The 22952-nt window shown below is 44.6% G+C and overlaps 4 protein-coding genes across 4 annotated transcripts; 1 reads left to right on the top strand and 3 right to left on the bottom strand.

Moving 5' to 3' along the window:
* Positions 1–414: 414 nt before the first annotated feature.
* On the bottom strand, positions 415–618 carry F5147DRAFT_583972 (uncharacterized protein; the record flags this gene model as incomplete). Its single annotated transcript, XM_041431763.1, has 1 exon — positions 415–618. A coding segment is annotated over one exon (204 nt), but the record flags the coding sequence as incomplete, so codon positions are not given.
* A 3010-nt stretch (positions 619–3628) lies between these two features.
* Positions 3629–4632, bottom strand: F5147DRAFT_656610 (uncharacterized protein; the record flags this gene model as incomplete). Its single annotated transcript, XM_041434134.1, has 3 exons — positions 3629–4030; positions 4083–4312; positions 4377–4632. The coding sequence occupies 3 exons, from the start codon at positions 4630–4632 to the stop codon at positions 3629–3631; spliced, it is 888 nt and encodes a 295-aa protein (XP_041288275.1).
* Positions 4633–8428: 3796 nt separating this feature from the next.
* Positions 8429–9637, top strand: F5147DRAFT_656609 (uncharacterized protein; the record flags this gene model as incomplete). The annotated part of the gene is made up of 5 exons (XM_041434133.1): positions 8429–8524; positions 8917–9073; positions 9314–9333; positions 9395–9477; positions 9532–9637. The coding sequence occupies 5 exons, from the start codon at positions 8429–8431 to the stop codon at positions 9635–9637; spliced, it is 462 nt and encodes a 153-aa protein (XP_041288274.1).
* A 5619-nt stretch (positions 9638–15256) lies between these two features.
* Positions 15257–15646, bottom strand: F5147DRAFT_583983 (uncharacterized protein; the record flags this gene model as incomplete). Its single annotated transcript, XM_041431764.1, has 1 exon — positions 15257–15646. The coding sequence occupies one exon, from the start codon at positions 15644–15646 to the stop codon at positions 15257–15259; it is 390 nt and encodes a 129-aa protein (XP_041288273.1).
* Positions 15647–22952: the final 7306 nt, after the last annotated feature.

The raw sequence follows: 22952 nt of genomic DNA, 5'->3' as shown, positions 1-22952 counted from the left end.
AAACAAGTTTTCGAAGGACTCCGAGGTCATCCATCATTCTGCCCGTGAGTCGAGTGGCCTGTGTGAACTCTGGAGTCTTCAGGAAACGACGGATAATGCGAGCATGGGCTGGCATGGTGGTTGCGACAGGCTTTACTCGATTGGCGATCTTCTTATAGGGCAAGGACTCGTCGTACAGGATCAAGGTCGAATGATTCCTTCAGCAAACACTCTGCAAAAGTGGCTGTAATGTGCGCAACTGCAGGAGGTGGAATTTCGGCCAATAATGAGTTACTGAAGGCAGCTGCAGAGAGCATAGCTGAAGTTAAGGAAGGTGGAGGACGGGGAAAGGGTAGCACAAGTTCGAACTCGCATGATGTCTGTAGGGTCATGGATGGTGACATAGACCATGTCTGCAGTTTCTGACTTTGACAATCAAACAAGCCGCTGCCACGGACATCCTAAGAGCAAACAATATGGAGCATCAGCAATAACATAGGCATGGGCCCACATTTTGATACCATCAACGTTGATTTCGAGCATCTCAAGGCATCCAGACATGTCCTGGGAACCTCCATTCGCAGTCTGCATGTGCATGTGAATATTCTTATTGATCGGGGCTTGAGTCTTCCTCCAAACATCTTCTCAAATAACAACAAGCTCTGAACCTTCATCCAACAGTGCCATCTCCATGTGAACACCATTAAGCATGACTTTTGAGCTCACGAAGAGGCGTGGCGTGCTCAATTTGTGGTGGTGGAGTAGATGCAGCAGTGGTAAGGGTGGTAGCAGATGAAGGAGTAGATACTCGGTGCATGCGGCAGTGCTCTACAGCTTCTCGTCAAAGATCTGGGCTTACTGCAAGAAGGTCAGCAACCGTGATATTTGGAATGATGGTGCTAAGCATGTTTTGATAAATGCAGGAGGCTGCGTCTGGGAGTGGCTGCTTTGGACTCATAACATATGCTGGAGTTTTCTTTGGGGGAGCTTTGGGAATGAGAACTTCAATGGAGTGAGTTTGACTTTGTACACGGGTATCAGATGAGGTACTGGTGGCTTCCTTAAGCTTCTTCTGGGACAGTCCTGCATCTGCATTATCAAGCACCGCGTTTTTTCGCCTTCGAACGAGTGATGGCAAGAGCATCTGCACCTGAGTCATCATCTTCGACCATTGTGACCGTGGCATGGTTCTCCGCAACTTGGATACATTGAAGGAAGTAGCTTTCAGATATAAAGGCGCTGGAAGGTATGGTCAAAAGAGGAGGATTAGAGGACGGAGCAGATGAAGTGATGATCTTGGTGTGTCTGTCCACAGCTTCCTGCAAATTTTCAAGACCTTGTCGTTGGATGCGTGATCTGTCTGGATTGAGAAGGAAGAGATCTTCATGGATGATGCGTCCTGTGCGAAGATATTCTGCTGCTGTGGGGCAAGTACGAAAATAATGGGATTGTCCGCAAAATGCACACTGTATTGGGGAACGTGGAGTACTGGCAGGTACTGCAGTGGTTGCGGACACGTTGTTGCAGAGTTGACGAGCGCAGGGTGCAGCCCAAGCATTTGCAGCAGTGGGAGTGAGGCAGATAAGTCGTGTATAACACACTGAGTAATGTGTGTCACCAATATCAAGACTGTGCATTTGTCGAGCAAGCATGTCAACTTCATCCATGGTAGACTTTTGCGGAGCTTGCTCGGACACTTGAGGTGGTGTAAAGTGCACCGTCTTCATTCGTACTTCTCGAGGAGCTTCATGAGGCTCATCTGAGTCATCAGAATTGTATGCTGGACGATCTTGAGCTCATCGATTACTGGTGGGAGCAGTATTGGTGCGACAATCGTGATCTCTAATAGACTGGATGCACAGAGTGATGGGATCATTAAACTCAGCATCAAAGGCTTCATCAGAGAAAACATGACGACCCACCTCCACAACCTTCTCGAAGTTTGTTGGCTCGTCGCGGCTGAAGTTTGAATCCTTGAGCTCAAGTCGTTGCAGGATTTGACGACGAGCGCGGATAGGTAACCCCTGCCAGAAGTACTTGTCTCAGTCGTGGGCTGAGATCTTGGTGTTGTTGACAAGCCAGACAGCAACGGCACGAAATTGACTATAGTACTGAATCAACTCTTTCTCCATGTTGATGTCGCTATCAATTTGATTGACAATGATGCACTTGAGCTCTCGAACGGTATAACGCTGCCCCTTGCTAGCGCCAGAATACTGGTCGAGGATGCTTTGCTTGAAGGTTGCATAATTGTGACTCTTGTAACTGGTGAGCGTTATCCAAAAATGCTTCATTGAAAGATTGACATATCGCACTAGACATTTACATTTGTCAGCGCTTTTTAGACTGTACGTAGAAGTGAGATCTTCAAGTAACTTGAAGAACTCCAGCAGTTCTGATGTCTCGCCATTGAAGAGCGGAGCTTTGCTGGAGTTAGGACTGGGCATTGTGCCTATGCCTTGATGCGTATGAGACATGTTAGTGGTCGGTTGCATGGTGGCTTGAGCTTGAGTATTGGTGAAGATGGCGGGTCTAAGAAGAAAGGGTTGGGGTTGATGGAAATTAAATGAGGGTTGTTGAGCGGGCACTGCTGTAATGTCACGGTTGAACAGGGTTGAGTCTGCCGGCGCAAAGGGGTTCTCGTTGTCGTCTGAGTCGATTCTGGAGCAGGTGTTATGAGGGAGGGGATTCAGTGGTGTTACTGGTTCTGATGGGTCAGGTTGAAAGACGGGTGGGCGGATGGCAGCGTGGTTTTTCCTAGTAGGAGCCAGGATGGATGGTGCAAGGGTGGAATGCGCTTGAAAAGGTCAAGAGATTTGGAACACACCCCTCGCGGTGGGCTCCAATATGTAAGTCGGCGTATGACTTGCGAGTGTGATGGGGTGTGGAGACCGCTGGGCGCTAAAGAATTAGATAGCTATCAGCGGCAGTTAGACTTATAGGGAATGTAAAGATTTTGAGACATTTAGATGATAGTGATAGCGATATTAGTGAATGCGAGAATGAAACTTTGAGACTGGATGTAATTGCCTGCATCAAGGAGTGTACATGGGCTATTTTATATCGTGAAATGCTAAGGGTCCTCGGTGTAGCTAAGCCGAAACAATTATGCAAAGACAGACGCTGAAGGGAGTGGTGTCGCGCCTGACAGGGTAGAGTAGCGGAAACGAGAGAGATAACATGAAAATCGAGTAAGAGAGGGAGTAAATGGTATTATGTTGACAGTTTTTAATGAGAGTGGTGTAACATTTGACAGATCCCAAGCGGTTCGGCTGTGAGCAGTATAGTGGAGACGAGATTAATAAAGGGTCGAGTATATGAGGCATTGATGGGGAACAAGGATAGGATGAAGACGAGGTCCGTGCTAAAGATTGATGGTGATGGTAGAGGTGAGCGTTACTTCAGCTATTTCCGGTGTCAACCACTTGGTAATCCTTACACCATAGTTCCTTTTTAATTGAGCATTTTTGTATTATGAAGTATCTGAGTTGAGCATGAGCTAGGAAAATAGATACAACTATTTGTACTATACCTATTTAATGCAATGCTGACAAACTTAGTACTAATTAGTTGATAGTAATAGATGTCGTGATATCATGTATGAACTGAGCTGAAATTTTTGAAACAAGCTACATATGCTATGTGATATCTACTGTACTTCAGCCATCATCATGTCAAGTTGAGCTAGTATGTTGGTGGACAAGACCTGCAAGTCCCCAATGTTTAGCATGTGAGATTTCTGATAGTCAAACACAGTTTTCTGGACGCTGTCCAGGTTACCAATATGGTGCATGATGTTGTCGGAAGTCTCACTCCCTTCAAGTTGTGTGAATGGCAGGATGACTGGTGGATGAGGAATCTGCTCCTGCAGCACTAACTTGGCAACTGCTCCAATAGTGGTGATGGCATAGTTGAGTTGTTGGAGTTGGTGTGATGTTGAGGTGGAGAGAAATTCTGAGATGCTAAGGTCACTGCACCATATGAAATAGATAGCAACATGAAATATCAAGGGATCATCGAGAACCCAATCAAGTATGGTGACATTCCTGTCCTGAAAAAAAGATTGAAATTAGCATGTATTTGAAAATAAAATTGAAACATACTGCGTCGACCGTAAACTTATGCATGAAGGCTAATGGGTTACAAATATTGTTAATCAATGCAGTTATGACATGGCCACAAAATTGGACCGGCATGAGACTGGAGTCTAGTGGGTGGTAGAAACTGTAGCCCAAGGCGAGACAACTCTGTACCATGGCCAATAGCTTGCAAAAAGTGTTGTGCCATGTGACCATCACTTGCTGATGTTGATTACTTGTTGTTTTGATTGTAACTACAAGAAATATCAATTAGTATCCAAATCGGCAACTTATTTGTAAAAAATATACCATTCATACCTAGCACAGATGTCGCCTCTGAAATTGTGAGAGAAACAAGTGCTGCCTTCTCATCATCAGTACCAGCCATTGCAGACATTGTCAAGACAAATCTTGTGATTCTTCGTTTTGCACAATCTACAATCTGTTTTTTCACATTGGGCCTGACATTAATGACAACAAGGGGGGGCATATTTGGCTGCACAGTAGTGGGAATAGCCATCACAGGCTGCATGATAGGGGCCATTGCAGGCTGCATGATATTGAGGGCAGCCATTGTGGTTGTTGGCTAAGACAGCCAAGAAACTCTGGGCTCAGGTATGAAGTATGGTGTGATGGAGGGTTGAGGGTGCCTATGTCTCTCAGGATGCTCAGGCTATGATGACTCTGCTGGCAACTGAGGGACTGGTAGATGGTAGAAAGAGTCAAGTTGGGCTGAGTAAGGAATTAAAGGATGGATGTTATCGCCAGCGTCAAGTGGTTTGCTGGTAGACGATGGCACAGGGGTTGGTATGCTAGAGCTAGATGATGGTGCAGCATCTATCTCGTCCATTAGTGACTGTGGTAGACTACCTGTAGTTGTTATGTATTATGGGTCTGTGATATGGAGGAATCTTGAAATTGGAGACATGTCATTGTCTGCTTGATCTGTTAATGAGCAGTTGGTGTACCACTAACTTGGGTACTTACTGTTCAAACTTGCAATTCCATCTGTGAATTCATCATAGCCTGATGAGAAGAAAAACCCATTGTAGGTATACAACACAGAGTGGGGCTATACAAAGATGGCTCCAAACTGATATCTTTATGTTGTGGTCTTGCACTGCCTAGTCTGCTATACTTGGTGACAAGTGCGTTTGACCCAGGGGTCTGCGGTCTGGGAATAGTTTTGGGGGTCAGTGAGTGATGTGAGGTCAATAATCCGAGCACGGTGAAGGTGAGGAATCTTGACTATAGGTGAAATGCTAAAGCTAACGGGGGTTCTACAGTAAGACCAGGATACGAGAATACGACTCGACCCAAAGGACAGCTACTGAGAGAAGTTCCTCTTTAATGTAATGGAGGGAGTCTTCGTCAACTAGACGGGTGGTAACAGGCGCGAGTAAGCGATGCGAAGGCGCGCGAAGGGCGCGCACGAGCGAAAGATGTGAGGGGCATGCGCATATGCGGAAGCGTGCTTTTGAGCGATGGGGGAGAGTGTTCAAGTATAGCAGATGCGCGAGCGATGGTAGAATAGTGAAGTATAATCGGATTTCAAGTACTAAGGTGCACTATACAATTTGCAGTATACTCAGATAAGGGAGAAGGGAAGCCAGTCAGTTAAAAGGAACTTTCCCTCTATTTAAGAAGGGAGATTACGTTATGCGACGCGCTTCTGAGCGTGGTACCAAACCGAGTAACCATATCAACTCTAAATATATTCTAAAGCCTATGATAGACTTTCTGTATGTAAGCGCGGAGATCGGACCGAAGGTACGTCAATTCAGTAAAAGGGATAAGAATAACGCACCAGTAAATCAGCGAGGACATAGGACGGACGGACGGACGGACAAGGGTACGAAGGCCTAAGGGGAGGCGCATGAGCACGTGTGAAAGGCATGAGTGCGTGTAAGGCGTGCGAACGAGGCATGTACGTAGGGTGCACACGTGAGAGCGCGTATGACTGACCCTTCGGATAAGAGCTGGAACGTGTAGGGAATTATGTGGGTAATAGGGCTGTATATTCCGCATTGAGAGGCGCGAGTCTCTACAGTGGGAAACAATATCCGAAGGTATAATTACAATGTCCAATGCAAAAGTGTTGGGTCTGATGTTTTTTGGGTTTTGGGTTATCAGGTTTTGGGTTTAGGGTATCGGAAACTAATAGCTACGCGATAGTGAGCGTTGGGAAAGCAAGTGGTGTGCACAATAATAATGATGATGGATATGGATGGTGAAGGAATGATGATATTTGCAATATCAACTTAAGAACTACAAAATATCGGATTTGACCCCTAAGCATTGGAGACAATTCTCCTCTACTCAGATGATGATGATGCTATGGGGAATCCAATATTTATGTAGATACGTAGAAATCTGGAACCCTATAGGTGAAAGTAGTAGCGCAATATTTCGGATCCAATGTCCTATGTAATAAGACATGATGTACTGCGGACCATGGGAATACATGTAATGATGTGGTTGACAATGTTAGGGATGTGAAAACAAGTAACTACGCACCTAGTGGGGCTAGCACCATGAGACTGGACATAGGTAGGACAAGTGCATGCAATATCCGACTGGCCGATGCGAAACCCGATGTCCGATGTCTGATGTTTTTGGGTTTGGTGCATATTGAGTCGGGAATGATAGGGAATGATTTGGGCAATGATTAGCATTCAACATGCATTGGAAAATAGACCTCTATGAGGCCACAAGGACTCCAAGTCCTACACCGTCTTGAAGTTGGTCATGGAAGTGTGGATTGCCCAAGTTGTCATTATCCTGTGCCTGCATACTTTGCTTGGAGAAAACAATGGCAGTAGGGAGAAAGAAGATGGTGATCATGGTGGGAGAGCTGGCATCACACACCAGAAACATGTTGTAGAAAGGCCCTTGTACATAATGAAAATTTAAGTAGAACCAGATACTAGTCATACAATTGCAATCCAATGTTTAATTATTGCGCTGCTAATTGGTTTATATCAGTATATGGGTAAGAGAGGGCACAAGTAATTCATGTACAATAACAGATGGGGAATGGAGGTGAAAACTGAATTGACTCACAATGAGTGTACTGGTTGGGCGATCAAATTCAAATTGTATTTGATCATATTTACATTAAGGAGGATCAGGGGACCTTGGCAGGTAAGTGGCATTACAATTGAGTAATCAACACAGGTACAAGGAAGAGTGATATATATGGAATGGTTGAAACAATGACATATCTGGAACATTCTATGACAACTGTTTGAATGTTCAGCCTTCCATATGCCAATTGTATTGCAATCATATCATGAGGAAATGTAATACTTCTCATTAGATGATAAGGAGTGTAATAACACAACAACACAAGGGGTGCATCTGACAAATCTCTAGTACATTGTAAGTGCATATATGAATTCATGAATCACCAGAACACAATAGATGCTTCTATATCAATAATGATCATATGAGAAAAAAAGATTGAATGTAGGATGAGAAGTGCAATCTGAGTGGTAAAAGGGAGCCTGCAACTTGTGATGAGTTGAATTGAGGATTTTCCATACCACTGGAAGGGTGATTATCAGCCAGCTGACTTTTCAGAGCCTGCACCTTCATATGAATCTTCAGAGCCATGGTCTAAGTCTTCTGGTAACTTGTCTGGATAAGATTCATCACACAAGTCTGGGTCTGAGGGTTCAGAGGGTTCCCTAGTGCTGATGCAGAGAAATCCACTGCTAGGATGAAGAGGAAATACTGCAGCAGGCTTTAAAAATGCCTACTTGATGCATGAATTGAGGAGTTTTACAATTTGGTTGGTTTGGGTACTAATAACATGGAGGATCTCGTATTCGTCCTTGTAGATGGCTTGAAGATATCACTTATCATCTTCAAGTTCTGCCTGGCCATGCTGTGAAAAAATCTTTCTGAAGCCTGATAATTCTCCTTCTGCCATCTTGAACCGCTGTTTGTTTTCGTCATAAATGCTAATAAGAAATGCTTCATATGGTACAACCTTATCAATTTCCCACATTGTCAACACCATGCATTGATGCACAACTGACTTGCGAGCTTGGCCTTGTACAAGGTTGGAATTGACATTTGGGAGAGGCCGCTCTCCAATTGTTCTTGAAGCTTTCAGACCATATCAATGAATTATTGTCTGGAAGTAAATATATCATACCTTCTGTGTTTCTTCCAATGAGAATTCCGGTTGGAATTTTGACTTCATCACCCAAGCTGCATAGTGAAGCTCCAATGGAGCTGGATTGGAGGGGTATGGAAGATACTTCCTTGACAATCAAGAATTTGATGATTTAACACTGTGTTCATTGTATTTAAAGAGCCTGAGGAGACTGATCTTTGGCTTGAATTACAGAGAGTCGTTCCAGATGGACTTGAGGAGTCAGGTGAAGACAGAATTGTGGGACTGCTCATTTGAGCAGGGGACGAAGGTGGACTACTTAACTGAACAGGAGATGAGGGTGGTGAGCTATCCATCTTATTGTGTGCAAATCTGACCTCTAGACTTGTTAGACAATATATCATTGATATACAATAGTGAAACCTGAAAAATAACATCAACAGCAGATGGGCTAGTATCTGGTATTGGTGTACAATTCCCTGCTATCACTATGGTCCAATGCACCAGATGTTACATGATTTTTTTGGCCATAAGCTTAAGTCAACATTTAGCTAAAACCAGAAATCAACATTGCATGGCTGTGCTTGCTGCATCATACTCAAATGTCCACTCTCTAACTCCAACTCCTTCAAATGATCCTATGAAAACCAAAGTAGAAGATGACCTAAGTTTGAAGGAGAATTTTTTGGTACTTACAAGGAAGATGAAATTTAATGGCCTGATGACACAGGACAGTATGCCAGCAGCAGTGAAAGTAGTGACAGCTCAGATTCCAAGGATGATATACCTGGCCTCAATGATGCCAAATGGGAACCCCTCATAACTGGAAGGAATTTAAAGGACCAACTTGGAGCTGCTGAAGAAGACAGCACAGAGATGAATAGCCAGGATAGTGGGTTGTGTCAGCAGATTGAGCAACACATGCTTCAGGAAGATGGAATCACTATTGTGTGATACCCTGATGCTCAAGCAGGGCAGCCCATCCCACAAGATGACATCTGCAATGCTAACACTGTGTATGCTACTATTATCAACAACACTATAAATCCCTATGCCCCCTTCAACTCTTGGATGGACTGGGAAGTTGCATGATGAGCTAAATTATGCAGTCCAACTTCAACTACATTTTCAGACTTACTCAGTATCAATGGAGTGAGTGATTGTATATTAATCTCACATGAGTTGTAGGTAATCTGTTTATCTTAGTCACCAGGTCCATGAAAAGCTTGGTCTTTCTTACAAAAACTCAAGGAAATTGAACAAGATCATCGACAAGCAGCTTCCTGGTCACCCAAAGTTCAGGCATGAACAAATTATTGTTTTAGGTGAGGCCTTCAACATTTTCTATAGGGATGTTATCAAGTGTGTCAAGGCTCTGTATGGTGACATGGATTTCGCAGATTTTCTGGTCTTCGCACCAGAATGTCACTATGCAGACAAGGAACAAACTATCTGATTGTTCCATGATATGCATACTGGTAAATGGTGGTGGGATACCCAGGTAAGTTTGTATTTTGAAGACTTCCACTCATTGAATGTAACTGACATATTAAATAGAAAAAGCTTGATCAGCATAAACTGGGTGCTACTATTATTCCAATTATCATTTCGAGTGACAAGACTCGAGTAACAATGTTCCAAAATAAAACAGCTTACCCAGTCTACCTTACTATCCGCAATATTCCTAGGGAATTTCGCCAAAAGCCCTCTCATTGTGCCCATATTCTTCTCGCTTATCTTCCTACCACCCATCTCGAGCACATCACCAATAAGGCTTCATGATGCTGTATCTTAGCACCACTGGAGGAAGCTGGCTTAGATGGTATTGTTATGAAAAGTGGTGATGGTATCCTACATCGCAGTCATCCCTTATTTTCTTGTTTCATTGGTGACTACCCCAAGCAAGTCTTGGCTACAGGAGTCAAAGCCATGGAATATCCCAAATGTGACATACCACTAGATGAACTTGGAAGCAATGCCACACCTTTTGGGATGCGCAACCTTGATATCGTCCTCGATGCATTGGCTGCAATTAACCATGGAGATATTGAATTTGTGTGTGCATGCTGTGAAGCTGGAATTAAGCCCATTATACATCTGTTCTGGGAGCTCCTACTCTATACTAACATCTTCCAAGCTGTCACACCAGATGTACTCCACCAATTATATCAGAGTCTAATCAAGCATCTCCTCAGTTGGCTGGCTGAGGCATTTGAAGCAGCCAAAATAGATGCCAGATGTTGGAGGCTCCCCCCAAATCACCATATTTGTCTATTTATGAAAGGCATCACTAGCCTCTCATGAATTAGTGGTACAGAGCATAGTCAGATATGCTGTTTTCTACTTGGCATCATCATTGACATCCAACTCCTTCACCAACTTGCATTGAGCTGTCTCATACAAGCCATTAGAGATTTACTTGACTTCTTATACCTCACACAATATCCTTGCCATAGTTCCAAAATGTTGACTCTTCTCGTGGAAGCTCTCGATCTTTTTCATGACAACAAGCAGATCTTTGTCAACCTTGGAATCTAAAACAATTTCAATCTCCCAAAGCTCCATACAGCCTGGCACTATATGTCAATGATCCAGAATTTTGGCACAACTGACAATTATAATACAGAATATACTGAGCGCCTCCACATTGATTTGGCCAAAGATGTGTATTGCACAACAAACCACAAAGATGAGTTTGTCCAAATGACTCAGTGGCTCAAACACAAAGAGAGGATCATTTGACATGAGAGATATGTCATGTGGTGCTATAGAGAACTGACATCTCTGTGGCCTTGTAGAGGTCTAATCCTCCGAAACTCTAATCACCTCCCAAACAGTGTGATGTATATCTCTTTCCATGCACTTGATGCTTCATTGGCTGCTTGTATGCACAAGCACTTTGGATACACATTGGTGCATGCATCCTTGGTTCCATTGCTTGTCCTCTGCCCATCCATTCTATGTCCGTTTGGTTCGTCAGTGTATATTCCTATCTTATTCTCATGCATTCTGACAGTATCTCCGGCACTTGTGCCTACATCCCAGTATCTCGTATCATGGACCCTTATATTACATATCATCACATACTCGCTTCACTTCCTGGTTTGCCTCAGCGCTTGGCAGCGCTTAGTGGTACTTAGATACTTTTCATGTATGTTCTTCTCTCTTAACAAGGAACCACCATCTTCTCACACATTGTTGGATTCTAAGTCAGAATCTCTGTTATGACCGCTGACCAACACTGAGTGCCTGAATGCATACAAGCGCCAACTCTCATACTCTTATCAGGACATATTCCTATCTGTCTTCTGACACATTTAGAGTTGCTGCGCTCCACCACCCACACACTGTCTTCTTGCATAGATGATCTATAGATAAACACCTACAAAATCAAATATCTCCATGGTCAGTGATTCAGACAAATACCAATGATTGATAATGTGGTTATTCGTGGGTGGCTGATTACACTTCCCCAAGCTATGTTCAGACAAAAGTACTTCTGTGAGGTCAGTAACAACACCAGTCAATCCAACAGTATAGATGCAATAGAAAGTAAACAGAATGTAGTCAGCCCAACAGTATGGTGCTGATAAAAAAAGAAATAGAATGATAAGAGAGACCCTTCCTTCAGTATCAAAGTTTTTTGTAATAAACTTACTACAGAAAGTCATGCAAAGTTATAACAATCACCCCCTTAGCACAAACAGGTAGAATCAAAGGTCAGAACTAATCAATGCTCAGTAGAACTCTTAGCTCACTATTGAATCTGCTGTATAGGGATTACTAATCGTTTGACACCGGAAGTTGCCGAAACAACACTCACTGAAACCACAACCTAACCAGCATCAGCAAGCAGCACAGTCCCAACTTTATTTTACAGCTATCCTCCATTGCTACCGACCCACATAATGTTTGACATCCTATTCTCATCATTTGCATCCTATTCGCAGCCTACAACTCCAGCACTTGTCAAATAATTCTATATGTCTCTCATTATGCTGTCTACAAGATACTCATTCATCCAACCACTCACTCATTTCCATATCATCTTTCTCGTCATTCAGACCCTATGCTGTCAAACATGATGTCACTCCTTTCTACCTCCGTTTTTTGCATTCCATTTGGCCCAATGACAACTGAGGACCCTTACTATCTTACAGTATAAGTAGCCCATGTACAGTCCCTAATGCCAGGAAATCAGATCCGGTCTCGAAGTCTCATCTCCTCACTCATTATCATTAGCATCACAATATCTATCAGCTCATATTCATTATATTTCCTACAGTATAACACTTGCTGATGGTTATCTAACTCATTAGCGCACTTCCACTCTTTAGCGGTCTCCACACCCCTTCGCACTTGCAAGTCATACAATGACTTACAGCTGCCAAGGAACTCACAATGAGTATTAAACAGAATCAGGAATGGATGTCCTTGGCTTTCAGTACCAAGTTTCCTATTCAATAACTAAAGTCTAGCAGACAAAGAAAACCCTGGCTCAGTATCACTACTCAGATGAGTGAGGTCAAGTGTCACTATCAACTTCTGAAGTCTTCCCACTAAGCCTTTGCCTAGATGAATGTAAAGACAATATGAAGATCCTGGAATAAATTCAGAAGAATAACACTAAGACATGAATGAACTGGAAAGAAAAAGAGACAAATGAAAAGAGAGAAAGAAAAAAAAAAACAGAAAAAGAAAGAAACAAATGAAAAAGAAAGAGAGAAGAAGAAAAAAAAAGAAAAAAAGAAAACTAGAGGTTCACCAGCAGAAAATCAAGAAAAAAAGTTTGCTCACTGTTGAGCACAGTGAGCTAAAGGTGTTGCTGGATGTTGCTCACAATGACCTCTCAGTTAGTTGCTTAACAGCTCTTATCACTGTTGTTGACACTGATCACACTTCACACTCAATTTTATTTTTGTGGGGTAAAAGTTCCCTCTGGGCTTATATTTTATGGTCAAAAAGTGGGGTCTTATATAGACAAATCATGGTGGCTGTGCTACTATTTCCCATGTTCTAAGGGAAATGGGATCAGTCAGATTGTATCAATAACTATTTGTATGAGTCATGTGCATTATAATTTGTGTCATCAGTCTTTAGTCAACTCAAGAGGCTGCTTTGTTATGACTTGGTTTGGATCATAGGTCACCTGACTGATAGAGTCATATGACTTAGTATCATGTGATCAAGGTTATGTAACAAGCTGATTATGCTATGTAAAAGAAATATTCATGATTTGTTGGTGTTCTGTTCTGATGTTACTTTATTGACCATAGAGATGATGTGAGCCATGTATTTAGGGTTTTAAGAAAGTTCCCACAGGGCAACTCATGCAAGAACTATTTTTCACAGTTACCTGACATGTGTGGGATTAGTCTGCTTAGTCATTGTTGTGGATGACTAAGCAAAATTTATTACAGAATCAAATATATAAAAATATTCAACCTATCTGAGTCTGTTTTGAGAAATGAAATGAAAATATTGGTCTGAGCTGCAGTCTGAACCATAGAGTAAAGGAAAATTGTTTCATAATGGTTTCTAGGGTATCAGGCTCGTGGGAGAGCATTAGTCGTCCATGCACTGAACCAGTTTGGTGCATGTCAACGCACACCATTCCACCTTATCGCTCAGTAGCACTTCATAGCACTTTCACTTTCTGCACTTCACTCATTGTTGCGCACCTTACCAGGCTTGACTAAGCACCTGGTTCAGTATTTCCCTCCACTATATATATAGAGAAACCTTCTCAGTAGCAATTCCCTTGGGCCAACATTAGCTTGTGCACAGAGGACCATCTGAGTATATCTCACATCACCCACTTTTCATCTCTTTACATTCCTCACCTACACCACCTCCACAGCAATCTCATTTGACACCAACCACATCCACTAAACCTGTCTTTCAACCATGTTCAAACATTAATGAAGCATCTGAGTGTGAAAGGTGTCCTAATTCAGAAATTAGTTACGAAGTATGGGGCTATGTACTTTTGTGAGGCACTTGCAAGATATGTTGCACAGCTGTGTCATCCACATGAAGCCACCATTTGTCACTGCCTCAAAGACCTTGCTGCCACTATTCACCTCCCATTCCATACACTTCCTGTGTATCATGTAGTCAAATGGCAATCTGTTGATGCACAGGGACATGGTGATCTGTGTGTCACGGTGTAGAGATACAACAATTGCTGGGCACTACATGAAGTAAGTAACCAGCAATATAAAAATGTGTTGTGGTCATGCACAGCCTAGTCTGCTATACTTGCAAGACAAGTGCATTCAACCTGAGGGGTTTGCTGTATGGTATTAGAATAATCAGTTATAACAAAAGGAAGATAGTCCGAAGCATGGGAAACAAAGTCCGAAGGTATAATTATGAGTCCAATGTCAAAAACATCGGGTCCGATGTTTTTGGGTTTTGGGTTAGCAGGTTTGCCTCAGGTTGCGTCGGGTTAGCATCGGGTTTGCATCAGGAATATAGTGAATGTCGGGGATAGCGAATGGCAGGTGTTTTCAGAGTGTCTCGGATAAAGAAAGGATGATATTGTGGAATTCAGCTAAGAACTACTAAATATCGGATGACCTCCTCCTACTCGGAGGTAGAAAGGTAAAGTAAATAGGTAGGAGGTATGCGAAATATATAGTGTCTATGTAGAATTTCAGAGTGCTATAAGCAAAAGTAGTAGCGCTGATTTTCAGGTCCAATGTTCTATGTAATAAGACATGATGTACTGCGGACATGTAACAACACGTTCTACGATGTCAGTGATGTGAAAACAAGTAACTATGCACCTAGTGGGGATAGATACAACAGGACAAGACATAGGGAGGACAAGTGCACGGGAAAATATCGGGTCCAATGCGCGGGAAACATCGGGTTCGTCGGACTAGTGTCAGGTTTAGCGGATAAACATCGGATTGAGCGGGTGAGTGTTGGATGACATTGGGAAGTGATTTGTGTGAGATGGGCATGTGACATGCATTGGAGAATAGCTGAATACGAGCCTAGCGCAAGCTCGAGTGCTACAACAAGTCATTGAGTCCCTGAATGGAGTCAGTGAGGACACATGCAATAATTAAATGCAACTCACCTGCAGCTTGAGTTCATTCAGTTTATTGGCATAGATCCTGGCAATGTCTTGCATATGCGCAAGACCCAAAAATTTGTAGTTGGTGTGTGATTTCGGATCCCTTGTGACTTCGGCAATGCATGCAATGTGCGTGGGGATGTCAGCACACTCTTCGCATGGAATATCCTGCATAGCCGAGCATCCCAGACAAAGTTTTGATCGAGCACGAGGTGTCGCACAGTTACTGATGTCGACGGTGAAAGGGAGTGAATCAGGGCCGCTATGGTAGTGCTCCCAAGGAAAGAGCATCAGAAAAGGTCTGAGGTCCTCTGGCCAGAGAACAGGAACTCCAGTGCAGGTCTCAGGACAAACAGAAACAAGACATGGCCTGGTCATTTATGTAATAAGTCTTGTGAAATGAAGCCAAAATGAATGCGAAACAAGGTGTACCTATCAGATTCTAATATCAAGGAACGAGGTAACGGCGTTACAGAAGGCATGTTCTCAGCTGCATGTTTTTTCTTAGCTGTAGCTGTTGACTTTCGAGGGCGCAGACATGCGGGGAGAACAACAACTAGAAGAGTAGATAATCTCAGTCATTGGAAACAGACTCTGGGTACATTGAATATATACCTAGAAGAGTAGATACTATGTATTTGTTAGCTTGGAATATACTGAGTGGAATAACGAGTACTTACATCTCAGTCATTGGAAACAGACTGAGATGCTCGAGCGGCTGCATGGACACTTTTATCATACGGGTAGAGTAGGAAAAATGAGTATTACTTTGAAACACAACGTTCAGGACGAGGCTTGGCCGATGTCACTCTGTGCTTGTACCTGTTCCTTTGCGTCCTGAGGCCTTTGGATGTTCGGACTCCAACACTCCCCCTTGAGCGCAGTCCTCCAAGCTCATCATCATCCTCAACTTCTGCATGCACAGGCGGGCTAGCGGCTTGGTAAGGGCATCTGCAATGTTGTCCTCACTAGGACAATAGACTAGGGAGAAGGTGCTGTTTTTAATGTGGGCTCGAATGAAGTGGTATCTGAGGTCGATATGTTTAGTGTGTGACTGGAATTTGCCGTTCAAGGCAAGGGCAATAGCTGCTTGGTTGTCACAGTAGATGGGCATAGGTACTGGCTCTTCCCTGTACAACTCTTTGAGGAGAAGCTGCAGGTAAAGTACCTCATGGGCGACGGTGGTAAGTGCAATGTATTCGGCCTCAGCCGTGGACAGGGCGATGAGGGCTTGTTTACGAGCACTCCACGCTATAGGGCCACTGTTCAGCAGAACAATGTAGCCGGAAACAGAGTACTGGTGTGGCTGCGAGGCCCAATCAGTGTTGACGTACACTTTGAGTTCTGCGCCCGTTCCCCCCAAGGTTAGTCCAAATCCGCTCATACCCTTCAGATATCTCAAGACGCGCTTTACTGCCTCCCAATGCTCTCACCCTGGGTTCCTCATGGACTGGGATAGTGTCGCTATAGCGAAAGAGATGTCGGGACCCATGCTCGTTCCTGCATACATCAGAGACCCAATGGCCCTCTGGTATGGGACGTCCCACATGTCCTTGGTCTGGGAGTGGGTTGCAGGTGACTGGGCATCAGAGAGTATGGTGCCAACCTCCGTGGGTATCGGCACGGTCTTTGCATCAGTAAGATGAAAATGTTTGAGGATAGTGTAGACATAAGTGTTCTGGGATAGGGTGATGGTGTGTGCCACACGGTCTAATTGAACCTTAAGGCCTAGCAGCCAATTAAGTTCCCCGAGGTCCGTAATTTCAAAGTGGTTCTGGAGCTGTGACTTGAATGATTCAATGTGGCGAAGGTAATGTGAGGTGACGGCCATGTCGTCGACAAAGACGGTGATGACAGTATGTTCGTCTTCTGCACGCTTGAAATAAATAGCCTGGTCAACCTGAGAATGTGTGAATCCAAGTTTAAGGAATACTGCTGCAAGTTCCTCCGCCCATTCATAGCCAGCCTGCTTCAACCCTGGCAAACTCCTCTTCAGCCTCAGCACCTTCCTTTCATCTCCCTCCTTCAAGTATCCTGGTGGCGCTATAGGGACTGATTCCTGGCTAGGCTTGTAGAGACTGTTTTTACCTTAGTGTTATGTGTGCACTTTTGTAGCTTACATAATCAAGTTATCTTTTCACCAGTTACCAGTATGAGTCTGAGTCTTCAGCAAGTTTCTATCATATTTCCTCTCCTCTGAGCCTTGAGCCTGGTCCAGAAACCCTTTAGGGTCGAATAGCAGCTAGGTTCTGCAAGACCCAACATATTGTTCTGAATCACCATCAGAATTGTTGTACCCACAGCGCCCTCATATAGATTTCTTCTTTTATTCCGGTGTAAAGGTAAGCACTCTTGATGTTGACTTGATGAACTTCCCAATTGCATTGCGCAGCCATGGCGAAAACCATCCTAATGCTAACCATATTTGAGGTAGGAGTGAAAGTTTCAAAGTAGTCGAGGCCATATTGCTGACACTGACCGTTGGCTACAAGACGAGCTCCAAGTTTGAGCTTTTGGCCATTGGGGCCACATTTAGTGGCTAAGACGTAGTGGCAGGGAATCAAGTTAGCACCACACAGTAAGTCCACTACTTCCCACATGCCCAGCTTCTCAAGCTGACTAATTTCATAATTGACTGCTTCCTGCCATTCTTCGGCGTCTGGGCCACTCAAGGCTTGACTCAGCATAGGTTCACCTACTGCTGCCGCAAGTGCAAGATCTTGCCATCGGGTAAGTGCTTCTTTTGTCTTTCCTTCTAACTCCTCTTCCTCTAGGTGTGTTTGTCCCTTGGCAGCAAGGGTGGCTGTCTCCCCATTGTGAAGACCAGCATAATAGCCCGGCAGTGGATGAATTCATGTTATGCGAGGAGCTGGAGGCGTTTCTGGGGTATGGTGCTGCTTGGTAGGAGCTGCTGGTGAGTTCTTTGGTGGTGTTTCCTGAGCATTAACTGAGTCTGGACGTTCTGGTTCCCCTCGTTCAGGACAACATCATCGACCGTCATGTTTGAGGGCACAAATGTCATGTTGCACTCAATGGACACCCGACGTTTTGCCGGCCAGTAAACTCGGTAAGCTTTACTCTCCACATCCAATCCCACAAATAACACATCTTCAGTGCAAGCCTCCAGTTTACCAGCACTAAGCTGGTGCACCAAGACTGGGCTACTGAATTTGTGGGCATGAGAGAGGTCCGGGGTCACGTTGTGTAGGAGGTCGAAGGGCGTATGACCTGGGATTGCACAGGAAGGTAAGCGATTTTTCAACCATACTGTGTAATTGATGGCTTCAGCCCACAGGAACTTAGGTAGGTCTCTGGCAAGTAGCATCGCACGTGCGTTGCCCACCAAGGTACGATTCAACCTCTTGGCTACCCCATTCTGCTGCGGGGAGCCGTGAACAGTTAACTCCCATCTGACACCTCTCTCCTTCAGGTGCGCATCAAACTCTGCGCTAAGGTACTCACCTCCTCTGTCTGAGCGCAAGGTCTTTATGTGGACGCCATGCTGGGTGTCAAGCCTCGCTTCATACTGCCAGTAAGCCTCCAATGCCTTGCTTTTGGGTAGGACACTGTAGTTTCCTGCGAGAAGTCGTCGGTGAAACTCATATAATAACTTGACCCTGCCAGGCTAACTGTCTGTGTAGGTCCCCACAGATCAGTGTGCACGACCTCGCCGTAAGTCTTGGCTCGACACTTGGACTCCTTGGAAAACGGTAGGCATACTGACTTCGCCTTCGCACAGCCTTTGCAGAACTCGGCTGAGGAGGTTCCATCCAGCTCGATGCCTCAAACGAGGCTAGCGTCTATGGCATGTTTGATGGCAGAGTGGGAAATATGTCCCAGTGCTCTGTGGAGGTCATTTATGGTGAGCTTCTGCTTAGCTAGGTGTGCATGGTGACACTTTGCATTGACGACTGCATAGAGGCCCTCGACTTGAGGTATCTCTGCAATCACCACTCGTTCTGGAGCAGCAGAGAGGACCTTGCACATTTTGTGCTCGAAATGGACATCAAGTCCGGCGGCAGTGATGCGGTTGGTGGAGATCAAGGTGAAGGCCATCCTGGGGGCATACAATGTGTCCTTCAAGGTCACAGTAGTGCACTTGTCTCCCAGTGGTAAGTCTATCTTCACGTCTCCTTTTCCTATCGCACTGAGGGTGGAACCATCCGCAGTGTGGATATCCTGCGGTTCGATGGACTTGAAATTGGCAAACTTGCTTTGGTCTGGGCAAAAATGAGATGTTGCGCCCAAATCCATGATTGCACCTCTCTTCTCAAGAGGTACGTCGAGGTCCTTAGCTACTGCAGCCATATCTGACGTAACAAAAGCATATTCTTCCTGCCTTTCACCTTGGACAGCAGCATTCGCAGTCTGCTTCTGCTGTGAGCGTCCACCTCTCTTTTGGTTCTGTTTGGGTCCTTGACCCTCTTTTCCGCCTCCTGGTCTCCAGAGATCGGTCTTATAATGGCCTTTTTTGTTCGCAGTTGAAACAGGTAATATCCTGGTTCACGGAGGTGGAGTTGGAGTTTCGCAACCTCCCTGTGCCTGCTTTAGCTGCAAGGGCAGCACCTGCTCCCTTCTTTGAGGTGTGTTGCTCCGCATTGAGGAGCCTATGCTCATACTCTTCGGAGATAATATCAACCAACTCATAGGGACTCAGCGGTTGGGATGCGATCTTCGTGGCTGCATTGATCAATGAGAGGAGGGGGCAATACAATTCTGGAAGGGAGCCTAGGATCATAGCATAGAAGTCTCGGTCATCGATTTCAGCTCCCATGCCTGCCAAGGACTCGCGGAGGTGCAACATTTCACTAAAGTGAGCTTTCACATCTCCATTCTCTTCACATCGTGTCTCCTGAAGGCGACATCACAGGTCTATTTGTACCAGCTCAGTCTTTCCCTTGTGGATGTCGCATATTTCGGCCCATATTCTTGAGCGGAGCTCGAGCTTCTGTACGCAGAGGAGTAACCGGTCAGTTATGGTGCTGAATATTTGCTGTTTGACTAATGAGTCTTTTTGATGGAACTCATTGATTCTCTTGTCTAGAGCGTCAACTCCGCCTGTGTGGGCACCGTTCCGTCAGGTTTTTGAACCTGCCTACTGCTGGGGTCGATAGTGTAGGGTACAGCCTTCGTTGCACGGCTGTCAGCATAACACATTAACCCTCTCGCACCAATTGCTGTTAATGTTCGTTCCTTGTAGGTAATCCAATTTGCTCCATCTTCTGCGAGCTTTGGGATGTTAAACAATGCTGAGTTGGTGGGGAGCATGCTATCGGTGTTGGCCATGTCAGGGCTCATAACCTGTTGACTTTTGAGGGCGCGGACACGTGGGGAGAACAACAACTAGAAGAGTAGATAATCTCAGTCATTTGAAATGGACTCTGGGTACATTGAATATATACCTAGAAGAGTAGATACTATGTATTTGTTAGCTTGGGATATACTGAGTGGAATAACAAGCACTTACATCTCAATCATTGGAAATGGACTGAGATGCTCGAGCGGCTGCATGGATGCTTTTATCATACAGGGAGAGTAGGAAAAATAAATATTACTTTGAAACACAATGTTCGGGACGAGGCTCGGCTGACGTCACTCTGTGTTCATACCTGTTCCTTCGCATCCTGAGGCCTTCAGATGTTCAGACTCCAACAGTAGCTTCACACTTCCTACTCCCTCAGTGATTGCTGAAAGATCTGAAGTGTCCATCAGCCCAAAGACCAATCTTGGAGTGAACGCCCATCTGACACCATTCACCACAGTCAGGACACAGAAGCTCCATCCGTTGCAAAGAGCCGATGCGACCTCGAATCTTATTTTTGTGAAATAACTTGTAGAGGGCCTCGGGAGTATTTAGTATGAGTAATTCCTCATTGTCATATTCAGTTTCCGAGTCTGTTGATTTGGATTCTGCGATACTTTCCAAATCGTAGGGGTTCAATCGCCCTAGATAGTGGGGATCGCGTGTGCCTGACCAACGATCTTCTGGTGGCAATACAGAATCGAGAAAAGCATCCAAGGGAGTCTGTGGAGTCCCAGATGAATTGGTTGAATCATGATAACAGTGTGATCGCAAATCTAAGTCACTTTGGTATGAGTCCTTCAAACTCATGTCCCAGTCGCTGTCATCATCTGATATCTCGTAGCTTGATGATTCGAAGGTCTGTGAATGCCACTGTAGTGAATCCATAGCAAAATATAAGAAAACGAGAGAATGAGATGCATCAATAACAATGACACATTCGACGCACATATATTCATCACATTGTAAAGAGTTGATTCTATGTGGGCGCTACAAAAGTGTTACCTTAAGACTCAGAATGCAAGTGAGATGTTCGTCCCAAAGAGACTGCCTATAGAAATGCTCCTTGATATAAAGCAAGGGATATCTTGTTAAGATCGAAGGTGAGAGAAGGGAAAGCTACCAAGAGTGCACTTGGTGTTCCGAGGATGTGTCCAAAGTACCGAAGTACTCGTCTGAAGTGGTCCGAAGGTGGTCCGACGTCAAGAAACGAAGGTCCGAGGTTGCGCGAAGCATCCAAAGAGCTTCCGATGAACAGCAAAGGTTCCGAGGTAGAAGTACAGCATGTATGTCAAAGTATAAGACTCGCAAAGTAAGACTAAGCAAAGCCTGTCAGGAAAACTAAGAGATAGCAAGATGCGAAATGGCAGCGGTGTAGGGATTCATTTCTGGCTGGGCTTGTAGAGACTGTTTTTACCTTACCTTATGTTGGCACTTTTGTAGCTTACATAATCAAGTTACCTTTTCACCAGTTACCAGTATGAGTCAGAGTCTTCAGCAGTTTTTTATGACATTTCCTCTCCTCTGAGCCTTGAGCCTGGTCCAGAAACCCTTTAGGGTCAAATAGCAGCTAGGTTCTGCAAGACCCAACATTGTTCAGACTCACCATCTGAATTGTTGTACCTTCAACGTTGAAGGTTCAATGATACAGCGAGGCACGAACAATGCTCCTGACTGTATCTATAAATGTTGTAAGGTCGCGCGTTGCCTAGTCTGCTATACTTGAGACGACAAGTGTGTTCGACCCTAAAGGGGAAGTGAGTGCAGCAAGGATCTAGTAGTTGGCGCCGAAGGCGCTACTGGTTGGCAAATGCAAAGCGCAGGAATGTGTGCGTGTGTATGCGGAACCAGAGAGAGTAAGAGTGAGTTTGCTTAAGTGATGATTAGGCACTAGACAAGAGGTGAGAGATGCAAGCTGAGAGATGTTATATGCGAGGTGCCAAGTAATAGATTTCAACTATGCTCTGCTGGGTAGTAAATGGGTATTGTTGTGGTTCAGTCCTCTGTCGTTCTGGTGGGAGAGTAAGTCAGTAATAGTACTGCTGGCACTTAAGTATGGCGCCTAAGCGCTGTCATGCGGAGCCGAAGCACTACCGAGTAAGGTATGTAAGGATATATGTAAGTAAGGGTCCATGATAAAAATAAAAATGGAACGATATGCAAATGTGAGAAATGGAAATATACGCACTAGGGAACTTGGTGGACAGTGGATGGATGCTTCCGGATAGCTGGTGCTATAGGGCGCTCAAGCGCGGGAAAGCGCGCGCGCATATACATCGTGAAGCGCGGGAAAGGTACGCGCGCAAGTTGCGTGGGAATGCGCGAGAAAGCTGCGCCTCATGTAGGAATAGCTGTGGATAGCATACAGAGTGATGCTACAAG

This window comes from Suillus discolor (assembly GCF_016758755.1).
Source record: "Suillus discolor strain FC423 chromosome Unknown F5147scaffold_69, whole genome shotgun sequence".
Taxonomy (NCBI): domain Eukaryota; kingdom Fungi; phylum Basidiomycota; class Agaricomycetes; order Boletales; family Suillaceae; genus Suillus; species Suillus discolor.
Note: the sequence above shows the minus strand (reverse complement) of the source record. Positions and strands in the feature narration are given on the sequence as shown.